This window comes from Portunus trituberculatus, chromosome 15 (genome assembly GCF_017591435.1).
Source record: "Portunus trituberculatus isolate SZX2019 chromosome 15, ASM1759143v1, whole genome shotgun sequence".
Classification (NCBI taxonomy): Eukaryota; Metazoa; Arthropoda; class Malacostraca; order Decapoda; family Portunidae; genus Portunus; species Portunus trituberculatus.
In genome coordinates this window covers 19,500,793-19,526,128 of record NC_059269.1, presented here as the reverse complement: position 1 = coordinate 19,526,128, position 25,336 = coordinate 19,500,793, and the positions used below count along the sequence as shown (strand labels likewise).

Below are 25,336 nucleotides of genomic sequence, written 5' to 3'. Positions count from 1 at the left end.
CTCCTGAAAGTTCTTGACAATATTATCGTTTCCACAAGAGTGTAATCACTGACAAGAAGATACTAGTACTACTCAGGTTCTCATACCGTAACTTGAGGCATGGGATATACTACTTACTGATAGTCCTTGCTTAAACCAAAGTCTCGAAAATGCGGTTTGCGTGGAGATACAGAAGAGAAGAGAGAGAACGTAAAGTTAATTTTGTTTAATTTACGCTATACATATATTTATAAGAGGTTAGAATAAAGAATAGTTTAATAATTCGTTTAGCATTGGAAAGGTTAAATATGACAACCAGATATGCTTCCCATTAAGGACTCAACTCTTGTATTTTCTCCATGAATGTATATAAAGAAACTTCGTCTTTTTATTCAGTCCACTTAAATTTAGTGCTCATTTACAGATAGACGGTTACTCAATGGGATCTCTGGTATAAATTGTTTTCATGCATGTTAAAGGTATTATAATATTCTGGAGGTAATGTGTCAAGGAAATGGAAGTGTGCGTGTACATATTCACCCAATCAACGCTAATCTACGGCCATACACGCACACTTCCAAGCCACAAGCCCCACACCCCATATATATATAGTTCCTCCCTCATAAAATACCCAACACAAGGCTCTCTCTCTCTCTCTCTCTCTCTCTCTCTCTCTCTCTCTCTCTCTACAACAACCTACAAACACCCGCTACACACACACACACACACACACACACACACACACACACACACACACACACACACACACACACAACCCATCCATCCATCCACTCACCTTAAGCCATCTACACATCCACCCACTCCATTCACACACACACACACACACACACACACACACACACACACACACACACACACATACGACCCCTCTCCCTCTCTCTACGTACACACACATCAAAGATAGATCTGTAAGCTCCAAAAGGCGCGGTGAACTCTGCTCCATAAGACTAATCTCGACCAGAGCATCATGGATTTATGGCGTTATCGCAACACAAAGACACAGACACACACACACACACACACACACACACACACACACGGAAAGAGATCGTGTAGTGAAAAGAAATTACTATTATAGTATTATCGCAAAAGGCATATATCTTATTATTTGTCACGTGTCGCAGCTATTTGTGTTTAATATTACTACCCGTCGTCGTGCAATGGCGGCTTCGTGATCTGATTAATCTTATTGAACCTTGAAGGATTAGCGCACGCTCTCGTATCTGCGTTATTGCCTAATAGGAAATGGAGTTACCTGGAAAGACACTCCTGGTAATGCTAATGGTGGCAGTAGGATGATGCATGTGGGTAATTATGATGTAGTTAATAGTGGGATCTTGGGCTTACAGTGATAGTGAGACGGTAGTGTGTGCCTTTGTTCTTTGGTGCTTAAAAGAAGGTAAGTCGACGCCAGGGCATATGTCAAGCTGGTGGTAAACGGAAAAGGCATCGCGTTGGCTGAGGGAAGTGGCCGTGAAAAATGGAATGACGCTCTAAAACCAAAGTAAATTTAAGCTAAGAAGACATTTTTTTCTATTTTACGTGAGAAAAAGTGAAGACTGGGATTGCTGCTGGTTTGGCGCGGGGTAAAGTATTGGTGTGTGTGTGTGTGTGTGTGTGTGTGTGTGTGTGTGTGTGTGTGTGTGTGTGTGTGTGTGTGTGTGTTTCCTCTAGCCTTTCATAAGATTTGCTTCCTTCTTTCTTCTTTCCGTCTGTGTATTTGTCTACCTTTTTCCATTTCTGTTTCTGTGCCTTTCTGTGTGTCTGCCAATATGTATGTTTGTCTGTCTGTCTTTGTTTCTGTTACTCAGTATATATGTTTATCTATTTCTGTTTCTATCTGCCTATCTGTCACTATCTTTACCTTTTTGGTCCTTCATCCTCAACCCCCCCCAAGCCCCTCTCTCCGTCTCTCTGTCCTCTCAACCATAACTGGTCCACCTCAGAACAAAGCCCTGTCCCAATCTTTTCTTCCACTGACAGCGGTGAGCCAATCTGTGCCAAGTTCAGCATGCAAACTTTTCAATCTCACGCAGTTCAAACACAAAGCTGCCAAACGCATGCACGTATCCATATATACATGACGCAAAACTCGCAGTCCAAAGTTAATGAAACAGCCGCTCTGATGAGGTCTTGTAATATAAACGAAAAAGGCTTATTTGCGTCTTAGTTTTAGTTGACTTTGCTGGCGAGTTTGCGTCCTGCTTGTTTGTGACGTTAATAGAATACTTGGTGATATGCAGGTACACACACGCAAATCATTCCTCTTTTTTCTCTCTAACAGTCTTAACATCCTTCTTCCTGTCTTCATCTTCCTCGTTTAACACCTTAAGATCACTACCACAATTCCACCTTTTAGTCACCAAATCTGCAATAAAAAACACTGGATATGGTATTGGCCCTTCTTTAACCCCTTTAAGTGCCATGACGCGTTTCCATATTCATTCTGGTTACTATCTGGTGATTTTATACAGCTTGAAAAATTCATGTGGGGGATTGAAATACTAAAGACTATCGCCATTAATCTGCTGACCTCCATAGATCATTCCCAATGTAAATAAAATCGTCTAGTCACACCCAAAACACATGGTAAAAATGCGTCCCAGTACTAAAGGGGTTAACATCTAAAGATCACTGCTACACCGCCACCTTTTAGTCACCAAGTCTGCAGTAATAAACAATGGATATGGTATTGACTTGTTTTTACCTATTCTTCGGGAATTATTAATAGTGATGCTGCCTTTACGATCCAGAGATGAATTACCGAGGTGATGCAAAAATTCTATCAGTAACTTCAAAGGAGAGCTATTTTCCTCCAATGATTCTCTGGTAAAGCGGGATCTAATAGAGTTAATTAGCCTAGGTATATATATTTTTTGAATGATATGTACATTTCCGCAGATCAGACCACGATGCCATTTTTTTTTCCTTCGGTGAACTTGGAGTAATGCAAAAATTGGTCATTGTATTGGCACTGGGAAGGGTCCTGTCTGATGTTTGTGATGTAAAAGTTAACACAATTAGTGAGGACAGACAGTCATGGAGCGCCGAGCAGGAACCGATGAACGCGTTTGATTATGTAAATGGATGGAGCTCTTCTTTTATCTATTTGTTCATTTTTTTGATAGGCATTCAACACTATAAAAAAAGGATAAATAGATGAAATGATAAATAACAATACATAGATAGATGAAGTAGACGATAACGAATTAAATTAAATAAATAGGAAACTAACTGAATATCTATCCAGCTAACTAAATAAAACGCAAAAAAAAAAAACATTACAAAAAGGAACAAATACATGTGTGAGAGATACAAAATAGAAAAAAATAAAACCTAAACATGAAGAGCAATGTGGAATTCAACACCATTCCACATCCCCGCCTCCCACACCACCATCAACCGCAGCGCCCTGAAGTAATGTGAATATTTTAGCACACGATTCATGGGGTGTTGTTCTGCCACCAATAACAAAAACAGGCACGAGGAAAGAAAAACACTAAGGAAAGGTTTCTCAGTCCTTGAAACTGTCTTCTACAAGCCTGGATGAGCGGCCAAGGTCACGGGATGCACGCAGACTGCCAGTGAAATGGAACTAGGCACGAAAAGAGCAATGAAAAAAAAAAAAAAACTAACGCTAAAAAATGAAGAGAGAAAAAAAGAAAACGGACAGCATGACACTGACGCTTTCACCTGACAGAACCTAGGATTAAATTTCATCACTCAAAAGGGAAAAGAACTATTTATTACTGGTTTTTCTGAGGTGAGGTGGGTTGGGGTCAGCACATTTTACTTCCTCGCATTACTCACAGAACACGTCGATAGCTTTGTGTTGCTTCTGACTCACACCATACAGCTCCAGACACGCGGAGTGCTGGCCAAGGTATGTTAGTCTTCCGCATCAATACTGTGGTCTTCTTGACTATGTTGACTTTCCAGTGAGAATTTTGGACTTGGAACTGTAACTAGAAAACATTTTGCATTATTTACCGTTCCGTCATCAAGTGCGCCCCGCATTAAGTATAAAATAGTAGCGTTAAAATGTGGAGGTATCGAATTTTCTGCTCGTCAGTCATGCATTGCCAACAAAAACATATCGTGCAGAAATTTTGTTTTACACTTTCCTTTTAATTAAGAAAGAGTCCATGGTGATTTTTGAAACGCTGACTGAATCATCTGATTGCGACGAGACATGATAACACGATCTATTTATAACTTTCCAGGAAAAAACAAACTCTTCCCTTCTCTTGTCGCTAAGCACTTTATTTCTCACAGCCATGGGTAAATCCGCTTGACTCTGGCTGACATCTTTGCCGTGTTGAGCATAACGTGACATGACAGTCTTCCCTCGCCAATAAAAGCGTTATGCGAACACTTCATCCATTTGCGTGTGATAAAACACTTTTGCACGCCAGTCTTCCCTCAATTGGGATGCTTTATATCGGTAACTGTTGATATTTTGTTCTGAACTGCCTGTCACAATCAGCCATGAGTTGCAAATGTCAATAAATTCCCACCTTATTCAAGCGGGACTCCCAGTATTTCTTGACAGCCTGCAGTTCTGGGTCCCGGTGCCCGTGTTTGAGGACCCTCGACATCCACTACCATAAACTCGATTCACTGCCAGGCGGGTGGTGCCCTCGTTTCGTCTTCCTTTTATCGCGAACGATGAGGGTGAAGCGAGGGTTGGCCTGAGCCGCGGGAAGGGCGGAGCCGGTCCAGCAAGGAGGGGGAAAGTTTTACACAACTGAAGACTGAGCAAGGGAAGAGGATGTGAGCAAAATGCTTTGAAGGTATGACATGTAGGTACTTTCCATTCCCACTCTGCTGGCTGGCTGGCTGGCTGGCTGGCACGCACGCACACACACACACACACACACACACACACACACACACACACACACACACACACACACACACTACGAGTATTTTCTCTCTCTCTCTCTCTCTCTCTCTCTCTCACCACAAAGTTAATTGCGAAAACCAAAAAAACCAAGATTGAAAGTTTCTGAAGTTAGGTAAATTATCCACCATGATTTCAGTGTGTCCTCGAGTCACTCCATGAAGGATGCAGTCTAAATGTCGCTTGGCACAAGTTCTTCCTTCTCGAATCGCAATAACAAAGAAAAAGAAAAAGCAGAATACAACGAATTTAATTTTTTTTTCAAATATACAAGAGAACTTACAAGAGAGAGAGAGAGAGAGAGAGAGAGAGAGAGAGAGAGAGAGAGAGAGAGAGAGAGAGAGAGAGAGAGAGAGAGAGTACAGTTGAGAATAGCTGAAATCCCTCTTACTTCACGAGAGAGAGAGAGAGAGAGAGAGAGAGAGAGAGAGAGAGAGAGAGAGAGAGAGAGAGAGAGAGAGAGAGAGAGAGTAAACTTGAGAATAGCTGAAATCCTTCTTATTTCACACTCACTCTCTCCTACCAGCGCTTCTCCTCCAGTCTGCGTAACGATTCCACCCCCACACTAAGATCAACAGTAATTCCTGCCGGTGATCGACAGCGGCTTGGGAACTTTGGTCTCCCGGAAGGAAAGTATGTAGAGTGGTTTCTCTTTCCTTAGTTATGGAGTGTCTCGCTCCTTGCAAATCCGATGAAGGGGAAAGGAGGGAAAAAATAAGGATTGGTATTTTTAGAGCATATTTGAAGAGAGAAAAGAGAGAGCGTGGTTACAGGGTGATGAAAATAAAGCCTTAATGATAATATTGGAGGGATCTTTTGTATACATTTTGAAAGGAGGAGCTTAATTAAAAGGACTTAAAACTTTGTACGCAGAATGAAAAAAAGGAAGGGAAAATACAATAGAGCCGACAAACAATATGAGGACAATGAGGAAAACAAACTGCCATTGTCCATTAATGCCGAAGGGAACCGAATATATTGGAAAAAACAATTAAAAATAAAAGGAAATGATGAAACATAAGGCCATTCATGAAATATAAGTAATGCTCATGTTAAATAAAAAAAAAAAAACGTGAATGTGTAAAGGAGATTAACCAAAAGATGAAGAAAATAAAGAAAAAGAATGAATAAACAAAATGCTTAATGATGATTACACTAAAAATTAATTAAGAATAAAAAAAAGATCCTTCTAAATCTGGACTAGAAGAATTTTTCTCTAACTCTAAAAAGATTAAGCTATTTCTTCCACCACGGATTAGATAAGCTTCCACACCCTTATCTTCTTGAAGCTCACACTCCCTAACCAAGACTCGATGAAGGTTTACCTCTCCACCCTAAACTTTAATGGATTCCTTCCCTATCTGGGGCAAGATGAAGGGCCTCTCTTCCTGCCCTCTATTAGATATATCCTTCCGTCTCCACCTGAAAATCTCTGTCTGTCTGTCTGGGTCTCTCTCTCTCTCTCTCTCTCTCTCTCTCTCTCTCTCTCTCTCTCTCTCTCTCTCTCTCTCTCTCTCTCTCTCTCTCTATCTATCTATCTAATGTCTCTATCTCTCTCTCATCTCTCTGTCTGTCTGTCTGAATGTCTCTTGTATATTTGGAAAAAATTCAAATCCGTCTGTATCTCTCTCTCTCTCTCTCTCTCTCTCTCTCTCTCTCTCTCTCTCTCTCTCTCTCTCTCTCTCTCTCTCTCTCTCTCTCTCCGTCCCAACTTTAGTGAAGCTGTCCCTTCTCGTCAAAGCTTTGCGGATGGTCATCTTCCAGGAAGGGTCCTCCGGGAACCCTTCCTGGAGGCGAGGGTAGCGCGAGGAATCAAAGATGCAGAGGGTCTTGCTGGAAATCTACGTCCCTTCGAAAGTCCATGTAGGCCTCCCCAGCACTCCACCTCGTTAGCACACCCTTGTCCTGCAATGCTACACGGGCATCCTTTCCATCACCCTCTCCTACCCTATCACTCAGTCATTCAACCAGCATGCCTCCCTGCTTCATCCTGTGTGTTCGTGTTAGCCCCTCTTCACTCATTCACTCAGGCGTATAACCGCACCATTTGCTGCTAGTTTATTTGGTACGGCTACTTGTCCCCTACCTCTATTTACTGCTAGTCTGTTTGGGGCGTCTATTTATCATTCTATCTCCTAGTCTTTATCCTTATAATACAATACTCTATTATCCATTCAGTTACTCCAACCGTCGTTATCCATTTAGCTACTACACCCATCCCATCATCCACCCAAGGCATCTAAATCACTATACTCCATCCAATGTATCACTCATCCACCTCTTCCGTACACCAATGCAGTGGAATGCTTGTCTTTTATCATACCATTCACTCCCTTATCATCCATTTAGCACGTCCACACCATGCTAGCACCTTCACGCAAATATCACCCCCACCATATATCATCCAGTCAATAGATCCAGTTCACTCTACCACCTCCACCCATACATCTAAGTCCATCACCCATAACACTCTCTTCCACCTAACTTACCCATGTCTTGCTACAGTCATCATTCACACAACCACACCATATACTGCTTTATAATTCAACCAACACTGACGCTTCCTTCATAACCACACGAATCCATATCCACCATTGTCAGGACACGGGGCAGTTCACTAACTCATTATCCACCTAACATACCCACGTCTTACCACAATCATCATTCACACAACCACACCATACACTGCTTTATAATTCAACCAACACTGCTGCCTATCACTGACGCTTCTTGATAACCACATTATATACATTCCACTGTCGGGACACTGGCCAGTTCACCAGCTCACTTACTCATTGGCCTGAGAAGAAAGACACTAAATAACTCTTAAAGGTCAAGCTAATGTTCGTTGGTTTTAGTTCCGGTTCACATATAATGCTCTCCAGAACGACAGCCAGGTGAACCCAACTCCCGTAGTGGAGCTCCAACCACAGCAGTAACCTCCCAGTAAACAGCTTAAACATGGACACACACACACACACACACACACACACACACACACACACACAGGAGAAAGCACGGTATATTTTTACACGCAAAAGGACATAGCATACTCACGAGCACAAGCGAGACTATCTGCCGACCTTAGCAATGGCAGGCCAGCGCGGTACCATTGGATAGATAACAGGTTACGAAATAAGTTTGGTTCTGAAAAATCCACACCTTGACTTTGATTAGACGTTGCAGTGTGTAAATGCTAATTATGGTACACCTTGACAAGGCATCAAGTCAAGCCAGAAACAATGAGCTTTTGGCCTGAAAGTTTACAAATACGAGGATTCTTCCAGCACTAAGAAACGAACTAGTTGTGTGTGTGTGTGTGTGTGTGTGTGTGTGTGTGTGTGTGTGTGTGTGTGTGTGTGTGTGTGTGTGTGTGTGGTAAAATGGAAATTGCATCAGAGGAAGATAAATTTTGACACGACTATTTTTTTTTGTTTTTTGTATTCTGTATTTTCTTGCTTGTTTATTTTGCCTTTTTTCTTTCATAATCGCCTCACTCCCTCAGCGCTCTCCTCTGTTTCATAACCGGGGCATTTGCTTAATGAAAAATGTTGTCAAGCGTGAGGAAAATAAATGAAAATGGTGAACAGGAAACGCTGATTGAAAAAAAATAAAACTAAACAGAAAGATATAATACGTGACATTTAACCTATATAATACCAATTAACTGATTCTCTCTCTCTCTCTCTCTCTCTCTCTCTCTCTCTCTCTCTCTCTCTCTCTCTCTCTCTCTTCACACAATCATCAACTGCAAATAGTGACTGACAGCAACTTTTTTCCTCATTATCTGCCAGCGACCTTGACAGTCACGTTCATTACCAATCTCTATTCAGATCTACCTAATCCTTAGTCTGTCACCTTTGATCTTTACGTTTCCTGGAATAAGTGGACTGTCCGGCTATCGTAGTCTATCGCAACAAAAGTTCATATACATTTGTTTATTAAAGTGTGGTGTTAGTTTTGATCAAGAGCACTTCCATTCAAACTCAATTTATCCTACCAGCCCACCTATTCCAGTCCGTCACAGCAATACTCCCTATCTATCAAATTCATTTCTTTAACTGTCAATTTAGAACAAGAATATCCCAACTTAGATTCGTTAGAAATACCTAAAGCACAAGTGTTATTTTATGAGTGACGTGGCCAGGCGGAACAACGAAAGAAAACATCAGAGGATAAACACATGCACAGTACATCAATCAAGAGTCAAAGCTACAGAGGTGAAACTAAGCTGGTTTTACAATGCTAAGAAGAGATACGAGGAATGTGTAATGAGGAGAAGGCGCGAGATGGATTTACCAAACAAGGGAAAAGAGAGGAAGAAGTGAGAGAAAATTTATTGATACAGTGAGAGTGAATATACTAGTAATGTAGGTTACAGGAGAGAACGTAGAAAATTTGAGTGTGTTAGATGGGTGAAACTGTGATGACTTAGATATATAGAGAGAAAAGAAACATGGCGGAGTGCATATTGATACAGTGAGAGTGAATATACTTGTAATGTGGGTTACAGGAGAGAACGCAGAAAATTTGTGTGCGTTAGGTGGATGAAACTGAGGTGACTTAGATATATATATAGAAAAAAGAAACATGGCGGAGGGTGATCTTCTCTAATTTCATGTTTGTATCAGGTTTAATTTTTCTTTTGTCCTGTCATGTCTTGTCTTTGCTTCTCTTTTCTTATTTTTTTCTCTATTTTTGTTTACTTATTCATGTGTAAAGATTTTCTATCCCTGACTGTTACTCGTACTATTATATATAATTATCATTATTTCTTCTTCTTTCTCTTCTTTTTTTCACCTCCTCATCTTCACCAACCTTTCCTCCTTTACCAACTTCTAAAATCAACACTCGAATCTATACAGTAGGAAAAAGATACGTAGAAGTTTTATTGATGCAGTGAAAGAAGATACACTTGCAACAAATCTGGCAGACGAAAGCCTAAAAAAACCGAGCACGTAAGAGAAAGCTGACCCGCTGCGACGAGACCTAACGAGGCAACCGAAAGAAGCGTAAAGGCACCACAGTTACTTAATATCAAAGAAGACCCACTGAACCTCCTAGTCACCCGCCGCCTCGCTGGAAAGAAAGGAAATTTCGTACCACTCCCACTAACTCTGAGTGACACCACAATTCAGCGTACCCACAATTTAGGCCACACTCGCTACTCTGCCGCCAAAAATGGTAGCTGGAACTTAATGGACGTGGCCAACGCATGCACGCCTCCCTATCAACTGCTGGGCGGCGGCGAAGTGCACACAGCAGAGAAGAACAAAGGAAATTCACACACCGAACTGATAATAGATAATGGAGTTAGAGAATGGAGGTCTTGTCATGGTTAAAGGAGGCAAGACAGATGGAGTGCGTGACGTAGAGGTAAAGTGAAGAGTTTCCGAGATAACTGGTGAAGGTTGAGGGAGAGCTTAATCCTGTAGTGATGGCGATGGTGGTGGTGTTGGTGATGAAAGTGGTAACCAAACGAAGCATGACAAGACTACAGGAAGTTTAGGACAAAGTTTTAAGGTTTATGTACAGAACAGTTGAATACAAAAAAAAAAAAACTATGCTGTTCATAACCTCAGAAGCACCAATACTTCAAGCAACATATCTAAAAAACGCCATCATCGAAATAAAGTTCCACAGAGTACAGAACTTTATTACAGTTACGTTGAAGTGGTCTCTGGAATCTTTTTTACTATAGAGGACATCAATTCACACCAAGGCGAGCCATTTTATATGCAATCCAACTGCCGCTCAGCATTGTTATAAAATACTTGGAAGAGATTTTTTGTTATAGCTCTTTCTAGAATCAACTTTACCCTCTGGATACGCGAGCAACTTTTGTTACAAGTATCACGAGAAAAACAAGTTTAAAAGTTGTATAATTGGTTTTCTCTCATATTTTACGAAGCCATGTTGTTCAGTATTCAATAGAAAAAAAAAAAAAAACTGGTGTACTAGATATTCTGTAGCGACACTGACAGATTATTTACAGATAAAGTGGAAACATTCTTTATTGCGCAGTTCACAATATCCATGTTTAGTATTTAAAAGAACAAAAAAACTGATGTAGTAGATGTTTTGTAGCGAAAGACACTGACATATTATTTACAGATATGAGTGGAAACATTCTTTAATGCGCAGTTCACAATATCCAGTAGTATGTGCAAGGAGAAAACACTCTTACTTAAGTCCAAAAAAAAAAAAAAAAGAACTGGAATATTGTTATAAAAAGTTAGGAGAGAAAATAGATAATAACTTTAGGGAAACGGTTTATTTTTTCAAACTTATGAACAAAGACAGCATAATAAAATTTACGACCAAAATAATAGCTTGAGTAAATCGATTATTGAGCAACTTACTTTCATGACTAGAATTTTTATATTGTAAATAGAGACAACAGTTCGCTACGATATTCCCTAAAAAGACAGGAATAACGAAAGTACATACAGCTACACACACACACACACACACACACACACACACACACACACACACACACACACACACACACACACACACACACAGTTCTCCAAAGGGTCAAGGTCAAATCAGAGAGAGAGAGAGAGAGAGAGAGAGAGAGAGAGAGAGAGAGAGAGAGAGAGAGAGAGAGAGAGAGAGAGAAGGTGAGAGCTCTTATTCAATTCTGTCTTACTGAATTATGCCTTGACTTCCACCACAAACGCTAAGTCCCCACTAATCTAGTCACTGCCCAGGGAATGATGAATGCAATAATAAACACAAGAAATAACGCGAAGGTAAAAAAAAGAAATACACATATATATATTTATCAGGAAATTGCAGCAGATTTAAAGAGCCCGCTAATGATGCCAGACAGACAAATAAATATACTGGATATTTTCCATTATAAAACTGAAGACTGCCAGAGAGAGAGAGAGAGAGAGAGAGAGAGAGAGAGAGAGAGAGAGAGAGAGAGAGAGAGAGAGAGAGAGTAGGATCCACCAGCAAGCAATGTTTAATTTGATATTTTGTATTATTCAATTATAATTTGTATATGAAATTTAGTTGTGGGACGGACACACACGCACACGCGCTCACACACACACACACACACACACACACACACACACACACACACACACACACACACACACACGTTCTCTCTCTCTCTCTCTCTCTCTCTCTCTCTCTCTCTCTCTCTCTCTCTCTCGTTCAATCCTTAGTTGGCATCTCAGAAGTTACCTACATGACTTTCAGCAAGATGAATGAGCAACCAGTTTTTACTTCGTGGTGCATGATTACTGTTTTCCACCATTATAATTCTCCCAATAGCAGACACAGTGTTGATGAAAGAATGTATAGGAAGGAGAATGAGTGGGCGGACACGATGTATGGAGGATGTATTGGCTGAGCTGCCTGTAAAGATACATACTGTGTGAGTAATACCAGAGAAAGAAGTGACGGGGGAGTGTAACCTGTCCTTGCCTCGCCTGGAAGACTACACTGGATTGGAATGGATTGGACTGGACCGGAATGGGCAGGAAGAGAATAGGGTGCAGTCGAATGGGATAGACTGGACTGGACTAGGCAGGAATAGTATGGGTAGGAATGAACTGGAATGAGATGAAATGAAATTATTGTCTTGGCGCGATTCGAGGACTAAAATATGAGTGCTTTAAATGTAGAAAAGAGCATTGACAAATAAGTAGATGGAGAGACGGACGGACTGACGGACACACACACACACACACACACACGCAGATGGCAAAGGGTACGAAAAGTCAAAAGTCGTTCAGATGCAAATACTTATTGATTTGTTCCCGAACTTTTGGGTTTTATAAGAAATGGCTACGTATTTCTGTTAAAAGATGTGAATTAAAGAGGAAGGATGGTGGAGGACTAAGAATTCTTATCATGAAAACTTCTACATTACCATATTCTGAAGATAACGTAAAAGAATAAGTGAGGAAATATGGATGGCATGAAACGCAACAAAGTCCTGAACAATCACAAAGGATGACTCTTTGTTCATTTAGATCGAAACTTATTCCTTTTTCTATTATTTACAACAAAGTCTGCAGCGCTTTTGCACCAACACGAAAAGACAGAGAGAGAGAACCATCACATTTAAAATACGGAGGTTTTGTAGGAAAATATGCGTCCAGTTGTAGTTGACATCAAAGGTCAATGAATACTGATGCACGCCGAGGATCAACGCGGCAGAACACACGCCCCTTCCCGTGGATGTTTCCTGTCACTACCAATATCTCTGAAGTACTTCCGCCTTCTGTTCATCGATAATATTACACGCTAGAAGTATTTGAAAACACTACGGAGTTAAAATATCGCAGATCCGCCATGCAGGTGAAAGCAGCAATGTTCACTTTCAATTCTATCACACCCAAGGGGAAAATATGTTTGGTTTGGTGGCATAAATGGACGGCTGTCTGATAGAGTAACTCCGGTCCTCCCTCCTCGTTGCCTCTCCGCTTCTTAACATTGGCGCCTCGCTCTTGCCGAGATGTGTAATCTTCAAATGTCGCGTTGTGTTAATCCTTTCACTCTTAAAACTGTCCTTTGTTAAGACTCATAATATTTGCACAGAGACAACAGGAGACGAAAGGAATTATTTTATTTTCCTTACTTACAGAGGCTATCTATGAGTGATTATTGCTGATGTAAATAAATTAATTCTAAGCAGTTGAATGTGATTGAAAAAAGGTTTTGTGATAGCAATTGAAGATAGCGTATTTGTTATGTATTATTTCATAACATAAAAGATAAAGATAACTCGAATAACAAAGTAGTAAAAATTCCTTGCATGAAAACTTATAACAAAATCTATGATGAATCTTAAAAATAACAATACACAAACAGGAAGGCATGGTTGGGTTATGTAAAACTTGCTCCTTAAGCTCACTGGAATAAATTACAGTCACGTAAAATATGAATTTGTTTACGTATCGAGCTGGACAGATGGGGGCATTGGAGGGGAGGACGGGTGGTAAGGGGAAGTGGAAGGAGTGGGGCTATTCTCCAGTAACTCTCAAATCAGGGCAGGACACAAACACTTCTCACATCGATCTCAACTAAATCTTGGAGTGGAAACATTTCTAGGAGGGAAATTCTGGGAAAAGGAGTAATTTGATTTAAGAGGATGATTTATCAATGCGATGGCTTGTACTTGAGGACTACAGGGTGTCTATTGTTTACTAACATGTATAGTTAATTTCGATATATCCGAGTCAGTAGAACCCTCTTTCCTCTCACACACACATAGTCAAGCAACCAGCAGCCCATTTAGACCTTTCGCTTTCCTGTTTTCGTCTTATTTTAGTACCAAACTTTAAATAACATAATAATCACACCTCTCGTCAAACACATGGGTACTCTTGAAATTCCCAGCCTTCCTAAATGAACAAGATACAGGTAACTATAACCAGTGAACTCCAAAAGCCATGAAAAAAAGGGTATCTATGAAAATAACTATACACACACACAGCTTTTATTTACTCATTTTTTAAACCTATCCGCGAGGTGGCATCCATGGCAGGTACGGAGTCAAAAAAAGAGTCAAAGCACCATTCAGAGTAGTTTTTTTTTTTATAAGTCAGGGCCATTTTGGAGCCAGAAGGGAAGCACAACGCCGATAGAAACAAAAATCCTGAACGCTCCCTGTCCCGTGATGGTAGAAGAGGGCAGTGGACTAGGATGCGAGTGTAGGTTCCTCCACTCTTTCGACCCGATATGTTTTTTTGTGATTCTTTCATAGTACATGGGCGTAGTGGACGTAAAGACAAGGCGGGGAGTTTTTATTTATGTATCTGCCGTGGGGAGACATCACACACACACACACACACACACACACACACACACACACACACACACACACACACACACACACGACCAGGTTTTTTACTCATGACTCCGTATAAAGTTTCCATTTGGTAACCTTAGGATATCATGTCAGGAACTTCAGTACAAGCCATCACAGTCTCCAGTAGGTCAGGCATTCGAACCAAGTTAATTCTCTCTCTCTCTCTCTCTCTCTCTCTCTCTCTCTCTCTCTCTCTCTCTCTCTCTGTTTAAAACGTTAATACATACTGGTACATAAAGGACAGAGGCGTTCATTAAGCTAAAGTTCCTATTATCGCCAGGAACTATCTTAAAGCTTTAGAAATCTCTCTCTCTCTCTCTCTCTCTCTCTCTCTCTCTCTCTCTCTCTCTCTCTCTCTCACTTACATACACACATGAAAAAAAAAAACTACGTGTATCTTCCATTGATATGCACAGAAGCAAATAAACACAACAGATGCTGAGGGACTTAAGAAAAAAGGACGATAGAACGGCCATCAGGTGAGGTTATGGAGCGTTTACAGGATTAAAGGATTATGGGAGAGCGCTACTTCTCTCCCTGAGTGGCATCCGACAGAGGATCGCACGTTCGACAATCGGATCAAGTTCACAGCCCTCCGCCATCTTGCCGCGAACCACTTAGAGGAAGCCAACCTGTTATATGTCTACCTTGCGTCTTGTTGCATCTTGTCTTCCCTTTCCTTGCCTTATGTTTTATTCGGGGACAAAGATTTGCTCCGCGTTTTGGACTACACAGGTAAGTAGAGACAGATGTGATAGGAAATAGAAAATAATTGTTAATTCATGAGTGAGTGAAAAGTAAAAGAAGTTCAACTGAAGGAAGGATAAAGAATTCTTGCTAAACCATCACTGCAAACATATAAACCTCCGTGAAAACCATCGTCAGCATTAGGAGAGCTTATTTAATCGGATCAAGTTCACAACCCTCCGCCATCTTGCCGCGAACCACTTAGAGGAAGTCTGCCTAGTCACGAGCAAAGATTCTGAACTTGGTGATTTTATTGCTGTTACTTCTTTACTGTGTCAGGTCAGAAGGTGAGAGTTAAAGGGTTAGAAAATTTAAACCGCTTCAGTACTGTGACGCATTTTTACCATGAGTTTTTTTGGTGTGATTAGATGATTTTATTTACACCAGCAAGGATCTATGGGGGTCAGAAGATTAATGGTCCAAAGTCCTCATCATTTTAATCCCCACATGAGTTTCCGAAGCTGTAAAAAACTGCCAAAATAATTATGAAGACGTGTCCTGGTAATGAAGGGGTTAAGGGAGAAACTCAATTAATTAGTTATATATTGGTGAATAGAAAGAGAGAAAGGGAGAAAAGAAGCAAAGAACGCCCACCTGATGAGTTCTTTGCCGAGTTACTTATTTGGTGTGTCATGTCAGAAGGTGAGAGTTAAATGGTTAGGAAATTAGGGAAAAACTCAATTGATTCGTTATATAGTGTTGAATAGAAGAGGAGGAAAGGAGAAAAAAAAAAAAGGAACCTTAACCTGATGAATTTTTTTTGCCGAGTTACTTCTTTGGTGTCAGCTCAGATGGTGAAGGATAAAGAGTTAAGAAGTCTAAAGGAAAAACTCAATTGATTCGTTACATATTGTTGAATAGAACGGGAGAAAAGGGGAAATTTTGAGAATACCTACTATCAATAAAGGTGAAAAGTGAAGGTTACAAAAGACAGTCGAGGAAAAACTTATTCATTTATATGACCTAACCATCTTGATGACTGAAAAAAAAAAAAAACCTTGAGGAAAGTGTGTAGGTAACTCTATACTTTAAGGAATCCTGACACGTCACACTCTACAAACTCCGAGCGAAAAAAAAACTATAGAAAGTTAAAGTATTTCGTTGAGAGTCAATACATTAATTCAGCTTCTCAGATAACAAACACGTGGTCTCAAATGCAGGATTGACACACGTAACGCAGATTCCAAGATAACTATCAACTATAAAGAGACGAGAGAAACCACAAGAAACAAACCATTCCCCTCTCCTTCTCTTGCAAACACATGTTGTCAGCGTTGGTTACACTAGAAAAATCCAATAACGTAGATTTCTAGTCAGTGATCAGTTGTTGGACGTACAAAATCTAGTAACACGCATATCACACGAACCATTGCTAGAGGAGAGACTACACGTAGCAAATACCAGTCTGTGAACACGTGTTGTCAGCGTTTGGATTGAATAGAATGGCTAAATCAAATAACGTAGATTCCTAGTCGTACAAAATGTAGTAACAGGCACATCACACGAACCATTGCTACAGGAGACTACACAAGCTATCCTCAGCTAGCAAACACTAAGACTCAACAAGACCAGTAACGTAAATCCAGAAGAGCAGATCCCTCAATTGCTATGAGAGAGGCCACAAGAGGAAAGCCATTCTGAGTTAGCAAACAGTGAGACATCAGCGGCTACCTAAACTCAACTAATCTAATAACGAAGATCCCCAACCGATGATCAATTCCCAACTCGCACGTTACATCAATACAAACCAACCTCCCTCCAGACCTGCTATGAATCGTGCCAATTAATTGTATTCCCTTGATGCCACCCGTCGGAAAAAAGGCGCGCGAGAAAGCTATACCCTCCCGGCACCTTTGAAGAGAGGGAGAAAGCCCATAACTTTGCTCACAGTCTGGGAGGAACTGTGCACCCAATACGATATCCTTATAAACAAATCAGTCACTCTCTGAAGGTCTCCATCACAACTTTGGTCACTGGAGGGCTTCAATGCTGAGGATGAAGATGATTTTAGCTTGAATGCTGAACGAGAGAGAGAGAGAGAGAGAGAGAGAGAGAGAGAGAGAGAGAGAGAGAGAGAGAGAGAGAGAGAGAGAGAGAGAGAGAGAGAGAGAGAGAGAGAGAGAGAGAGAGAGAGAGAGAGAGAGAGAGAGAGAGAGATGGGGGGTAGGGGTCACTCAAACCGACACAAAGAGACAAGCACAGGCAATTAGATAGAGAAACAGTCAGACAGAGACACACAAACAGACAGCCAGACAGTTAAACATACAGACAAACGGACACCCAGACAAATTTGGGAGTCAGGTCTGTATGCAAACATTTACAATAAGGTGCGGCAGCCATTTCGACAAACTTCACTGAACTCTGTACTAAAAATAAGTTGAAAATAAGGCTAGACATATTTTCTGTTATAACGAAGACCTGACGAGTAAAATGTAAATGTTTGGTGTTAGCGAAAAAGTGTGAACAACAAAGTGTTTGTATGAAGCAATACCTTGTGATTGGGATTATGAAATACATGTTAATTAAAGGTGTAAAAGTTAATTCAGATAATCATGTCGCATTGTTGTTGTTGTTGTTGTTGTTGTTGTTGTTGTGTGTGTGTGTGTGTGTGTGTGTGTGTGTGTGTGTGTGTGTGTGTGTGTGTGTGTGTGTGTGTGTGTGTGTGTGTGTGTGTGTGTGTGTGTGTGTGTAAAAATAAGTGGGAAAAAAATATATTCAGATCACATAAAATGTGATATGAGTATGTGTGTGTGAATATCTACACAAAGAAAATCAGTAACACTTCAAAATTTCAGCGCAGATGAAGAACTGACTAACTATACTGTTCGTGACGAATTAATGGTTTAAAGATGAGGTGCCGGGTCTTGGTGGCGCTGCCTACTGGTGCAACTTGAGAAAATGAGTGTTTTACCAGCGGTTAATTATAACAATTAAACAATTTTGAGGCTGCAAGTAAAGAGACTAATTATATATATATATATATATATATATATATATATATATATATATATATATATATATGTATGTGTGTGTGTGTGTGTGTGTGTGTGTGTGTGTGTGTGTGTGTGTGTGTGTGTGTGTGTGTGTGTGTGTGTGTGTGTGTGTGTGTGTGTGTGTGTGTGTGTGTGTGTGTGTGTGTGTGTGTGTTTCTCAGATTGTAGTTTTACAGTGGTGTTCCGTTTCTTTTTCTTTAGAATTGATAGTCATAATATACTTTAGAATTAATTTAGCTAGAAATCCTTTCACTGGAGACAAAGAGTCTCCATTCTCTTTGCCCTGAGGTGTGTAATTCCAGGATATCGATACGCGCCGCCTCATTAGCCCGCTATCATTTTAAAAGCGTAACACCCGCGAGGCACACTTTGCCAGGCACGCCAACCAAACCATCAAAAGAAAACAGTCTTTCTCTTCCGCAGACTCCTAAAACTGCTTGCAAATGAAAATGAAATTTTCTTTTCATTATCTACATATTCCTAAAAGATTACGTCATACATTGAAGTAAAACCATACTTTTGGAATGGTGATGAGCTGCCATTATTAGTGGTGGCGGTTCTGTCCTCTTCCCTTTACCTCAATCTTGATTTTTCTCTCCCTCATGTCCTTCTCAAAAGGATCTTCCTGTCCCCCTTTGTCCACGTTCTATCACCCAGTCCTTTCATTATGAGCCATGTACTTTTATGACAGGAGTGGTAATATTTACTGAAACTTTACTCTCCTTTTCTGTCTCCTATCTCTTGGGAGTCCGTTAATCAGTAGCTTGGTCCTTCATCTGTTAATTTCTCTAGCTACATTTACAGCTAGATTTTTAGTTAGTTTTCCCTTTCATGTGTTACTTTTTCTCCTAGCTACATGTTTTGTCTATCTATATTTTTACTTTATTGTTTTTTTTTATCCTTTTTTGGTATGTTGGAGAGAAATCTTCATATATATCATTCTGTCTATGGTTGCCTAATTTTTATCCGTTCTATAACGATAAGTATTATATTTCAAATAATCTCGTTATTTTTTCCTCGTTTTCCATTAAAAAAAAAAAAAAAAAAATAGAATCATCATTCCATTTACATACATTCGAATAATAAAAATATTGAAGATTAACTACAAATTATAATCCTATTAACTTTGGTGCAATGTAGTAGTAGAATTTTCCTTTTTTTTTTATTTATATCGTGTGCTTTTCACGGGAATTTATGGGCTAAAGGGGGTACTTTTTGGGGGTACCTCTTATCTGAAAGCCCACCCGCTAGAAAACTATTGCCCCGAGTGAGAAAGCCCAACCTACACCCGGACCGTGGACAAGATTCGAACCCGTGCGCTTGGAGACCTCTCGGACCCCAAAGCACGCATGGTTCCACTGTACCACGGCGGCCCTTTAGTACAGCAGGGTAATTGAACGGTATTCCTTCACTGTTTTAATTATTATTTTACGTTATCTTATTTTTCCAGCTGGTTTCTATCACTAGTTTTAGGGAGACGGTGCACGTGTGTTTGGTTACAGTGCCAGTCTCTCCCCGCTTACTTCCTATCCCGTGTTGATTTAGTGTGTGTTTGCTTTGGGATCCTCATCACTCGCTTACCATTTGCATAGAAACAGTGGAGGAGTCTTGTGATATTCTCGTTAATTCTCTGTTTATGTAATGAGCTATTGTTTCGGGTTTAAAGGCCTTACTTACTCTGTGTGTGTGTGTGTGTGTGTGTGTGTGTGTGTGTGTGTGTGTGTGTGTGTGTGTGTGTGTGTGTGTGTGTGTGTGTGTGTGTGTGTGTGTGTGAGCCTTAAGTAGGTCATTACGAGTTGGTTGATAGTGAAGTACAAAGCGTCATACGCACACGCACACACGTACACACGCATACGTATCCCCCCAACCACTCACACACACACACACACACACACACACACACACACACAGAGAGAGAGAGAGAGAGAGAGAGAGAGAGAGAGAGAGAGAGAGAGAGAGAGAGAGAGAGAGAGAGAGAGAGAGAGAGAGAGAGAGAGAGAGAGAGAGAGAGAGAGAGAGAGAGAGAGAGAGAGAGAGAGAGAGAGAGAGAGTTAGTTAGTCCATGAATTTTACACGTATACACCCATACACACAGAAAGGCAGAAAAGGTAGGCAGCATTCAAGTTTACACACACACACACACACACACACACACACACACACACACACAGCTACTGGCAGTCTTGTGTCGTAAAAGTTCACATCATGCACTCGTACAAAGAGGGGAAGGAGACCTGCTGCTGTGGCTATGAGCACCTCAAGGCCAAGTGACTGAGGGAGAGCCCGCAGCCCCATCCCTGCCTTCCCAACCTTTCCCTACCGACCGACTCTCCTCTTCCTCTCACGCTACCGACCGACTCCTTTATTTATAGCCACTGTGGGGTAGGTGGGCACATGCATCAAAGACACTATTCCAATTCCACTCGACCTTATCCTCTTTCTCCTCCTCCTGCTGAATCTCCCTCTGTGCGCAGTGACTGTTTCTGTCACGTAATATTTCTTCCTCTTGTAATATTCTTATCTTTTTTTTTTATGCATTTCAATTCGGGAATCACCTTCTTTCGAGTTTTTATGACTAATTTTGAGTCTTTCCTTCAATTCTGTTCATACCCTATTTTATTCGTTTTTTCCTTTCTTTTTTCTTTTTTTTACTAACTGACTCACTTTGGACTCATTACGGACTTATATGATTATTTCTAAGTCCTTCGCATCACGTTCATGTTTCATTCCACCTCTCACTATCTTGTTATCAGCTTGGGTTCATGCACTTCCCTCCTGTGCCTTTCTCCTTGCTGCCTTCACAGTCAGATGCCTCCTAACAGGTTCTCCTCTTTAGTATTGATCAAATTTATACCCGCGTATTCAGGTCAGGTGGAAGGATTAAGGCTGCCAATGGTTGGTGGTGTTTTGAAGACAACGTACCAGTACAGAACTCAACTCGCCAGTACTTCAGAATAGATCGTTTCTATATTGCAGGTGCTTTGAGCAGAAGCGAATGTACTAACAGGTCCTTTCTGATTTCCTTTCGATCAGTCATGCTAAGGAACAGCGTACAGTATCAAATTACTGCTTCATTGCAAGTGATCTGTAGCGGTGGTGCTGAAACACATCCCTTCTTACTGATTCCCTCTTGGATATGTCAAGTAGAGAACAGGTAACTATACAGGAATCTACATTACTGGCCAACAGAGGATGTACCGAGAAGTCCCTTCTTACTAATTCACTCTTGAACAGCCAGCAATGAGGCACAGGTATATAGACACTATTGTAGTCCCCATATGTCATCAGATGTGGAAGGTGACACTAGAAAATACAAGATACGTGCAGTTTGATGAGTCCGAGATGAGGTAAGGTGTCGTTTCATGCACCATACTTTTATACACTAAAAATCGTGATTCGAAATTATATGAAAACTCACGAAATTTTATAATCGAATAGAGAATAAAATGAAGCTTACGCACATGCCAACATAATAACGGAAAATGAGCGGCAGTAGTACCTGATATAATGGAGCAGTGGCGTTAAAATTATTCTATTTATTCTGCACGCCGGGAAATAGCTAACAGCAGGGGCGGTGGGGAGGTGCGGTGCCCAGCATGAGGCCAGCCCGCCAGGAGGTGTACGAGTAATAAATAACGCCCATGAAAAGTTGGTGTATTAACGTTTGCACCATCCACAAATGAGGCATGCCCTTGTTTCTGAAGAATGATGGGTTTCTCTCTCTCTCTCTCTCTCTCTCTCTCTCTCTCTCTCTCTTGTTGGGAGAGAGAGAGAGAGAGAGAGAGAGAGAGAAAAAAATATATATAAACTTTGTGTACTTTACAACTTGTGGTGTGTGTGTGTGTGTGTGTGTGTGTGTGTGTGTGTGTGTGTGTGTGTGTGTGTGTGTGTGTTTAATATTACGCATAATTATGTATTTGATGATTTCACTCGTATACGTAATATGTCGGTGAATGTTGACAAATCACACACACACACACACACACACACACACACACACACACACACACACACACACACACACACACACACACATACAGTATAGTGTTGTATATGTGAGGACAGGTGAATGTGTGTAATTATGAGTTATGTGCGTGTGCTGTACCAGGCCTACTCAAACTATTGCTGTGTATTGCTGTGTCTTATTATTATTATTACTTTCTGTCAGGTAAGGGAGGTGAGGTGCGTGGCATGCTGTGTGTGTGTGTGTGTGTGTGTGTGTGTGTGTGTGTGTGTGTGTGTGTGTCTGCCGTCTGCCTTGCATTGTTCGTATCTAAATATATTATGCTGTGTATTTCAATGGGTGTACCGATCTGTATGAATGAGTGTTAGCTGATGTAAACTCCTCTGTGTTGCGTGCAGTGAAATGTGTGTGTGTGTGTGTGTGTGTGTGTGTGTGTGTGTGTGTGTGTGTGTGTGTGTGTGTGTTTATCGAGCTGCATTAATACTGTAATAGTTAGGTGTTGTGTGTGCGTGTGCGTCTGCGTGCGTACGTGTGTGTGTGTGTGTGTGTGTGTGTGTGTGTGTGTGTGTGTGTGTGTGTGTGTGTGTGTGTGTGTGTGTGTGTGTGTGTGTGTGTGTTCATGTGCACGTAGGTATATTCATGTACACTAATCTTTCTTATGCGTTTATTGACTTACAAGTTGCTGCTAGGCTAAACACAGACAAAACAAAAACAAAACAACCACACAAAAACACAGCCACTCATCCACACAACCCAACACCATCCACACACCCTCCAATCCACACAAACAAGGCTTCATATAACGGCACTGATCCTGTTTTGTTTTCCCCCCCACCAGGCAGTTCTCGGGATCGACTTTCTGGTGAGGTGAGCTGCGCGTGGCGTGGCGGTACTCCTGAAGTGAGAGGAGGTGTCACGAAGCCACGCAAACGAAGGAACCCAGCTATGCTCCCAACGAGGCTAGTGGCGCTGATGGTGGCTGCTGTGTGTGTGCCGACCCTCCACGCTCACGGTGAGTGTCACGGTAATAGGGACCCCAGAGGCGACTTATTGGGTTGTTGGGTGTAGAAGGTTGATGACCTATGGCGTGGTGTAGCAGGGTAAGGTAGTGCAGTCTAGCACGCTTAAGTTAGGTCTTACGTAGCTGTGGGGTGCGCAGAGGAAAGCGTGTGTAATGTTTATGGCAGAAAAGTGGAGTTTGGCAGTTTCTTCTTTTTCTGTATTCTGGTTGTTGGTCTAGATTGCTAATTGACGTTCATGTGATCTGCTAGGTACGCCGATGGAACAGCAACAATAACTATCATGATTCCTTTTGCCGTTACTGCTGCTACTGTTACTACTGTTACTACTACTTTTTATCACGGTTCCTAGTAGTTGGTTTACTATTGCTACTACTACTACTACTACTACTACTCTACTACTACTATTACTACTATTACTATTACTACTACTAATACAATTAACACTAAATAAAGCAGCAGCAACAGCAACAACAACAACAAGATCAACAGCAGCAAGAGCAACTACTCTTTACAATTACGTCATCACGTCACCGAGGAAAAACGTTAAGAGAATTAGCGAGACCAAAAAATAGAAGCATTCGTTAGGTGGCTCTTGTTACACGAATAGTTGAGGTGAGGGAGGGGGTGGAAAAAAAAAGAGGGGCTAACATGTGGAGTGTGGCACTGAGGGGCTCTCTTTGGGAGGGGACATGACTGGGGAAGGGACGAGTAAGTGGTGGGGTGGGTGACCATGAATGATCAATCGATGAGTGGGCGGCAGATGGGGGCGGGAGGAAGCAATGAGGCAGTGGCGGACAGGTGAGAAACTTGAGTATCGCTCCCTTGCTCACCCTTGCATTTACTTCCTAGTCCTGCTACTGGCTGGCTGGTGATCGATTGCCCTTTATGTCATATTTATATCCTCCCTTCCTTGTCCCGTCCTGTCCTACCTCTCTTTCTCTCTACTCCTCTCTCTCTATCTCTTTATCTCTCCCCCACCGCACCTTTATTCTTCTCTCGTTGTGCCGCAGCTCTTCACGGGCGACACTGGAGACACAGGCATCATGAGCGGCGTTTTTACGAGGGACGCCATCTCAACCGCGGCCACGCCCTGCACGCCAACAACCACGCGCGCTACATGGTGTCCCAGAGTCACGTCCTGGACAACTACATTCAGAGGTTAGTCCTGCTTGTTGATGCGGGTCATAACATTTCATTCTTATTACAATTATTTCCATTTTTCTACACACATATGCTAATTAGTCTTTGGAGTCGGTAGCGTAGGGAAAATCAATAATGGCTGTTAAAGGTGTTTTTTCATTACAGTTTTGCATTGTAAGTTACTAGGAAAAAATAAAACGATGCTCGTGTAATCTTTATGACTTTAGATTAGTATATTATTTATATTTTTCATGCATGATGATAATTAGTCGTCTCGCCGGGGTTCAGTAGTTCGAGGAAATCAATAGAGAATTTTACCCAGCATCATTAAAACATTGCATCGTAAATTACTGGAAAAAAACACGGCACGTAGCAGAAAGAGCTTGTATAATTGTAGTGACTTTAGATAAGCGGACAATTTCCATTCTTTTCCACGTAATAACTAGTTTTTCTCGATTATGAGCACTGCTAGAGAAACACTATTCTCAACATTATGGCATTGCAGCGTAAATTTCTGTAAAAAACAAGGCACGTAACAGCAGCAGCTCTGTGCAATTGTGGTGACTTTAGATAAGCAAGTGAAGTGCACTGAAAGGAAGTGGTGCCGCATTGTTGAGCGCGGCAGTGTTGCATTGCCAAGGTCCTCATCCGCACCTCCTAAAAGGGTCGGGAGGCCAAAGGAGTGGACGCCTCGTGCTGACTTGATTACCGAAGTGAAAGCGTCGGGCG

The 25,336-nt window shown here is 41.3% G+C and overlaps 1 protein-coding gene across 1 annotated transcript in view; it reads left to right on the top strand.

Annotated features, from left to right (window-relative positions):
* The window catches only part of LOC123504094 (hemicentin-2-like), a 48,224-nt gene that overhangs the window by 652 nt on the left and 22,236 nt on the right, over positions 1–25,336 (top strand). Inside the window, exons 2-3 of the mRNA XM_045254382.1 lie at positions 23,284–23,457; positions 24,478–24,625. Of these exons, the coding sequence (XP_045110317.1) occupies positions 23,391–23,457; positions 24,478–24,625 (215 nt within the window). The 5' untranslated portion in view covers positions 23,284–23,390. The remainder of the gene's footprint in view (positions 1–23,283; positions 23,458–24,477; positions 24,626–25,336) is intronic.